This window comes from Poecilia formosa, unplaced genomic scaffold (genome assembly GCF_000485575.1).
Source record: "Poecilia formosa unplaced genomic scaffold, Poecilia_formosa-5.1.2 Scaffold72, whole genome shotgun sequence".
In the NCBI taxonomy this organism is placed as follows: domain Eukaryota; kingdom Metazoa; phylum Chordata; class Actinopteri; order Cyprinodontiformes; family Poeciliidae; genus Poecilia; species Poecilia formosa.
Genome location: NW_006800011.1, coordinates 1,077,526 through 1,084,409, shown reverse-complemented (window position 1 = coordinate 1,084,409; position 6,884 = coordinate 1,077,526). Strand labels below are relative to the sequence as shown.

The following is a 6,884-nucleotide window of genomic DNA, read 5'->3' as shown; positions in this document are numbered from 1 at the left end:
TCATAAGATCTGTGTCATGCAGGACTAGTGAAAGAAGGAAATCTTTCAAAATACATAAAACAAGAGATATGACAAGGCTTGTTCTATTGTTTTATTGTATAAGGGCATCATGATTGCATCTCACCACATCTAACTAAAACACAAAGCTACATGAAACACAATAAAACAAGTTAGTGATTCTGTGGAAACCTTGAATCTATTTGTGAAAACAGAGAGATTGGTGCTGAGAATCTGCAGTAGAAAACTGAATTATTCTACACTGACAGATAAACACAGGTTGGGATCTTAAGACACATTAGCTCTGTTTCTAGCAGAAATACTGGATAAATACTGGATAAAACGCAACATAGAGGAGCTGAACGCATCGCTGGACTCTTAAGCTTATTGGGTCTAGAGTGTAGTGATGATGCCACAGTGTTTTGTCATACATCAACATATATATCAAAACTATCCATCCTGCTCTGTGGCTGAAAACCGGCTTCTGGGAGTTTAGTAGTTGTGGCTGTTTACTACATAAACACGAAATTCTGACCAATCACACAAAAGTTTCAAATGCAGGTGGAAGTAAAAAGTCCACCAAGGCTGTTGTGGCATAGAGGGCCGAACAACATGAGAAAAACAAGTCGTGATTTTCTTGACCTCTGCGACAAAAAGAATTTGATTTTAGCCCTTCGGTTCATCACTCTGCTGCAGAAACTAGATGCTTATTACACATCCTTCAGTTTTACCAGGAATGTGCTGCTGTAGTTCAATTCACTTCCTTTTTCTTAGTTCATATGAAGCGTAAATAAAACATCCACAAACTTTTTTTCATATCTTTTCCCTTCTAAGGAGCAAAACCAATCCAGTTAGGAGCTGAATTACAAAACTCCCCAAATGTACTGGATAATATATTTTATACTATTCAGGTTTTAAACAGTCAGATATAAATATTTGCAGCTTTTGAGTCCAAAAGAGAAGTGTGATTATGTGTCAGTAAGACAGTTTAAAACAAAAGTGCTCCGTTAAAACAACCAACAACGTCTAAAGAAGCAGCAAATCACCAGGAAAAGTTGCTCTGAATTCATCAGTGTCGTCACTGTTAGCTCCAAGTAAAAGTGTTCAGTATAAGAAATAAGTTTTGAGAAACTATAAAGTTTCTTTCCTGGATAAATTAAATCAGAAGCCAAAGAGAGACTAATCCAACAGCATCACCACTCATCCAGTAGGTCACAGAACAGCTGACTTTCCTCAGACTCATTCTTCATGATTCAACCGTGAGGGGGAGAAACTGGACAACATGGCCGCTTGAAGTGCTGCTGTGACACATTTCCCAAAACAACTAAATTGATCCAAGACTTTTAAGGTACTTTGTGAACTGATGTCAGGACAATAATACAAAGCAAATCTGAAAAGTCCACCTCTGATTGTCTCAAAAGAACAAACCGTAAAGTACCCGTTTCTGAGTCACCTCTTCAAAAACAAGGTACCGATTCAGATCCTGTGGCTTTAAATAGGCCGTTAGTACTCGAAAACCCACCAAAGAGGCTCATTAGGAAATTCATGAATATGTATCCAGTTTGTCTCTCTGATATTATCAGAATTATTCAAGAGTGACAAAAATAAAAAGCCAAAACAGAAAAAATCTACAGCTTTCAGTAACGTCACCATTTTCCACACATTTCAGCAACTCTACAAAAAAAACAAATCAATTTACCCAAACTCCACACAAACAGTTTCTGACTAAATTAATACACCCTAAAAAAGCAAACTGCAATCCTCTCCATCTACACAAAGCCTCAAATTTACATCAAAGTATGAACTCAGGAGATATCCAGACGAACAAATAACATCCTAAAAGCCGGAAACCGAAGAAACAGCGATTATTAAACCCGACCTATGGCAGCAGAAATATGAAACATTTAAAGCATTAATAAACAATAAAAGATCAGCCCGAAGTGTGCAGGCTGGAGAAACAACAAAGGACGTCGAAATTAATCCAAATTAACAGTCAATTATTTCTTAATGATCCTTAAACTAAAATCGGTTTTTAATTATCCCAGGAAGAACAAAGCGTTTGCACACAATCAGCAACATTTCTGCGTTCTAAGTGAGATTAAATGAGCTCCTTGTGAGGAAAACAAAACTTTCTTTACCAAAATAAACAAACGGACTCACCGTTAACAGGAGTGGTGGTGGGTCCAGTGCGGTTCTGGGCTCCGGAGCCTCCAGACAGGGTCCGAGTTAATCCCGACACAGTTCGGCCAAAATCCCTAAATCCACTGCGGGAAATATCCGCTCCCCCGGCGGGGTGCTGGGATAGCGTCCGTGGTCTGAAGTGCCTCCAGCGGCACGCCTTAATGTTCAAAAGAATCCGGCTGAGGTCCACAGGCGTCGCCGAGGAGGGCCGGGGCCCGGCGGGGCCTCCAGCGGGGTCCGAGGTATTGGTTTCTGAGGTACTGGTGTTGGAGCTGCGAAGCGGCGAGGCGAGCGGTTCGGGCTCTGGGTCGGAGTCGGCGCTCTGGAGGACCCCCAGGTCGGTGTGAGCTCGGTCCATCAGAACCCTGGAACAAGACGCAGGAAAGTCAGTGGAAGGACGACCTGGGTGGAGTTGCATGTTTTCTGACGATTAATCGGAACAAATGCCACAATGTGCAGGTTTTTCACCATTTAAGTCAATTTTATAATTTAGAAATATATTAAAAGATGCAGATGATTCAATTCTTTTTTTAAATAAATATTTTATTGCCTAAAAAACAAAACATTCTCTTAATGGATACTTAAAAAGTACTTCTAACATTAACGTGTAAAAAGTTTAACCTTTTCTGCTCGGTTATTTTTTGATTAACCAAATGAATAATTTGAAGGCAAAAAGTGTTTAACAGGACATTTATTTATTTTGCAAAAATAAATCAATTGCTAAATTAGCCATCATTTCAATAATTGATTAATAATTAATGGTTTAGTTAATAATCCAGCATTTCTGACTTAGAGAATTTTATTTCAACTTTACAAACATCAATAAAAACTTTTTACTTCAGCACAGTTACGCTTTTCATAAAACTCAAACACCCTACAATAAAATTTAAGGTTGGATGTGAAAACGAGGGACATCTGAAGCACCTGAGTGTATAAGCAAACATACAGGAAATAAATGTCAGGATAAAATATACCATAAACGCTGATGGAGAGATCAGGAGTCAAAACAAAACAAAACCATTCAACAGCTCTGGACATTAATGCCAAACACATCAAGATGGTTATTTTTCTAATAAATCAAGAGCAAATATCTCCTTTCACCAAGCAGAACGTTTTAATTGAGAGACTGCAGGATCACTCAGTCCCTGGGGTCGGCTGATAAGGCCGCTGTAAACAGAAACGGAACCCCGCCTGAGAACAAGATAATAAATAACCCAGATGCTCTCGTTAACAACACCTGGCACCGAGACGGAGCTCACTAAAGCTTCACTAGACGCAAACAGACGGAGCTGCAGGATGTGACTCAGCTGCAGCTCCGATCTGGGACCAGCCCATAGCAGAACCCCGCATTAGGATCGTCACCTCAGTCGCAAACGGCCAGCTGGAGCTGCTGGGAGGATGCTACAGAGACGTTACGCTAACCCTCAGCTCATCTTCCCTGCTGAAAACAGAAAGCGGCTCAATATTTGGTATTTTAATCAGAAATCACAGTTCTCTGCTCTACATTTGTAGATTTGTTTTTGGTTAATCAAATAAATAAAACCTGATTTATTTATTTGCATCCTTTTATGTACTTCTAATATTGTATAAAAAGGTTTAAATGAAAAATCTTCAATATACGTCATTTTTATCCAATTAAGTGATTAATCTTATGAATAATAACTACACTAATTGATGACTAAAACAATTATTGTTAGTTATGTTGCCCAAATTTTCTTATCTGTGCATCTGTAGATTTAAGGCATTCTAGCATGAAAATGTTTATGGTCTGCCTCTCATAATCAGGTTGTATTTAGCTGAATCTTCAGCTTCCTTGACTCTGAAAAACAGCATCCACCCACAGCATGACTTTGCCACCACTGTGTTTACCATGCATTATGACAATGTACAAAGCGAGCCTTCCACCATATTTGTTTTGGTCTCAATTAAGCAACTTGTTCCACATGTTTAAGGCATATGAATCCCACATTAGAAAGCTAAAATTAGCATATTTCATTTAGGTAAAGGTCATCATATCTGTGTTTCTTTGCAGCCATTAGGTGAGGAAGCTCAGGATGGAGTGGTGAACCCACCTGCCCCCTCTGCCCACACGGCGCCGTGCCAAACCGATGCAGCGCCACGGCGTATTGAGCGAGGTCAGACAGTAGCGGTAGCGCGGCTCACCGAGCCCACCCTCTGACGGGCTGACCCAGGGCCAGCTGCCAGTCTTATCTGGACGACACTGGAGGAGGAGGAGAAGAACAGAAGATTAAAAACGGGAAGAAAATAAACTACACTTCTACAGGCGTTTAGAATCCACTGGTTTGAAACTTTCTTCATAATCTATAAAGCTGGAGAAACTCAAAATGACCTTTTGGGAATTATTTTAGCCTTTTAGCTAAACAGGCCTTAAATTAGGAGGATTTAAATCAATATGCTTAATGTTAGGGTCCTTTAAATATGAACTACCATTTACAATCAACAACCTGGAACATTTTACCAAGTAGATTGCCATTGATTTTTGAAAAAAATATTTATTATTTTTTTATTCTACAATAAAACGTTTGTGAAGATGGTAAAAATCTCAAGGGCAGAAAAATGTCAATATTTTTCAGCCTAACCCTTTATCACCATTAAAGTCAGAAATTGGCTGAAGAACCTCAGTTTGTGCATCTCGAGTTCCCTTCATTCTTGTTTTGTTGCGTTGCAGCGAGGGAGCCCAGCAAGCGGGCAGCCTGTTGTTAGCGCTATAAATAGAAACGAGCCAGGAGTCACAGGAGGGCACTTACAGCGTAATACTGACAGCCAGCCTTTCTCCTGAACGCGTAGCAGCCATCTGGGTCATTCTCCTCCTCTGCCTCCGAGGAACCTGAATGGATCTATAAAAAAACAACGATAATCAAGTCAGTTACAAAAAAAAAGAAGACTTGAAACAGTACCATTTCATGCTAAAAACAACACGAATGGCATAGTTTACATGAAAGCAATCGCAGCTCTTTTTTTTAAAAAAGATAAATGGAGATTTGACCGACTGAAGTCTAAATACCTGTGAGAACGGCTCTTCGTCTGAGCTGGGGAAATCATACTGGTTGAGGTCCTTAGGATTGAACACAGAGGGCCCTGAATGTTGAGGCGCCAACATTGGAGCCATTTTGGGTTTCTTCTCATATTTCCTTTTGGTTCGAACTGCCTCCGCTTTCTCAGGCTAGAAAAAAAACAAAAACACAGACACACAGAAATGACACGTTTATCCTCCAGACTGAGCAAACCCTGCGACATTTTCAAACCAGGATCAATAATAGCTGCTGGCTCAGAGGGGAGAGTCTCTGCACAGCCTATTAATAGTCAGCAGGAACAACAGTGAGCCAAGCAGGCATTGATATGCAGATGGAGGCACGTGGCAGATACCGCCGCCGAGCCAGATGGCAGCTATTCGCCCCGTGCCACCTTTCACCCAGACTCCCCCAGCGGGAACACACTTCCCTGTCTGAACAGACTCTACCGGGATTAGTCGGATTCCTGTCAGCCTTCGGAGTTTGGAGACAAAGCAAACAGAGCGGGGAGAGGTTCTGTGATGGAGAATGAATCAACGGAGGGGAGAAAAAAATGTTTGTAGATATAACTCGAAATGAGACGTCAGGCGTCTGATGGAGAGGAAATGTTGCTCTCTGAAGCTGATGGAGCATTAATGAGCTCACAGAGGTTCTGACTAATGAGACGGTGAAGAAACGGAGCGTTCGTCAACATCGTTTTACAACAAATAGAAAAATAAATAAATAAAATTTGCTAGAAATTCAGCAAATTTAGAGTTAATCAGCAGAGAAACGTCTTTGTTGTCATTTATACCATCAGCTCCAATAATAACATATTTACTTTGAATCTCCAAGAATGTCAAAGTACAAATATTTAACCATAATTCACCGATTCCTTTAAAAGAACCACAAGTTGCTAGTTAAAGTTGCCTTTAACAACATTCTGGGTCTGGGTCTCCTCAGAGAAAAGTTTATGAGTCAAGTCAATCACCAGAGACGAGGGGTGCCCTGAAGTCTGCACTGAAACCATTTTACATGCTTATTTTGGCACATAAAAGTAGATTTGCTCTCATTTATTTCGTTGCATCTATGGAAAAGGCAGTAATGAACGTTGACTAAAAAGCTTCTGTGGAACACCATCATCATTTCTAGAGGTTTTCATTGAAAGCCTGAACAACGTGCAAGTGACTCATTGACTTACTTTAGTAATAAAACTTACAGATATGAGGCCAAAACCGTTTCAAATAACTATTATAATCATATATATTTACTAGAAGGTCAAGTTTCAAACGAGGAATCAGGTTAGAAATATATTTTAGTCTCTGATGAGTCTCAAATAGTGTTCAATATCACCAAATATGTTAATTTTGATTAATTACATTAATTTTAACTTACAAAAAAAAAAAAAAAAAAATTATATATATATATGTGTGTATATATATATATATATATATATATATATTAGAGATGTGCTGATCAGGTTTTTTCCTGCCGATTCCAATCACCCATGAGGGCCGTTCACGACCGATCACCGACACCGATCACAAATTATTGTTTTTTTAATCATAAGCACTACCGGCACGATTTCCGATCACACACTTTTTCACGGAAATCAGCCGATTATGATCGGTGGCCGATCGATCGACACATCTCTTGTGTGTGTGTGTGTATATATATATATATATATTAGGGCTG

At 39.7% G+C, this 6,884-nt stretch overlaps 1 protein-coding gene across 2 annotated transcripts in view; it reads right to left on the bottom strand.

Moving 5' to 3' along the window:
- Positions 1-6,884, bottom strand: part of LOC103140513 (enhancer of polycomb homolog 1-like) — a 34,421-nt gene that overhangs the window by 10,519 nt on the left and 17,018 nt on the right. For both annotated transcript variants that reach the window (XM_007555693.2, XM_007555692.2), the window contains 4 exons: positions 5,204-5,362; positions 4,947-5,036; positions 4,251-4,399; positions 2,158-2,543 (listed from right to left, as the gene is read on the bottom strand). In XM_007555693.2, the coding sequence (XP_007555755.1) occupies positions 2,158-2,543; positions 4,251-4,399; positions 4,947-5,036; positions 5,204-5,362 (784 nt within the window). The remainder of the gene's footprint in view (positions 1-2,157; positions 2,544-4,250; positions 4,400-4,946; positions 5,037-5,203; positions 5,363-6,884) is intronic.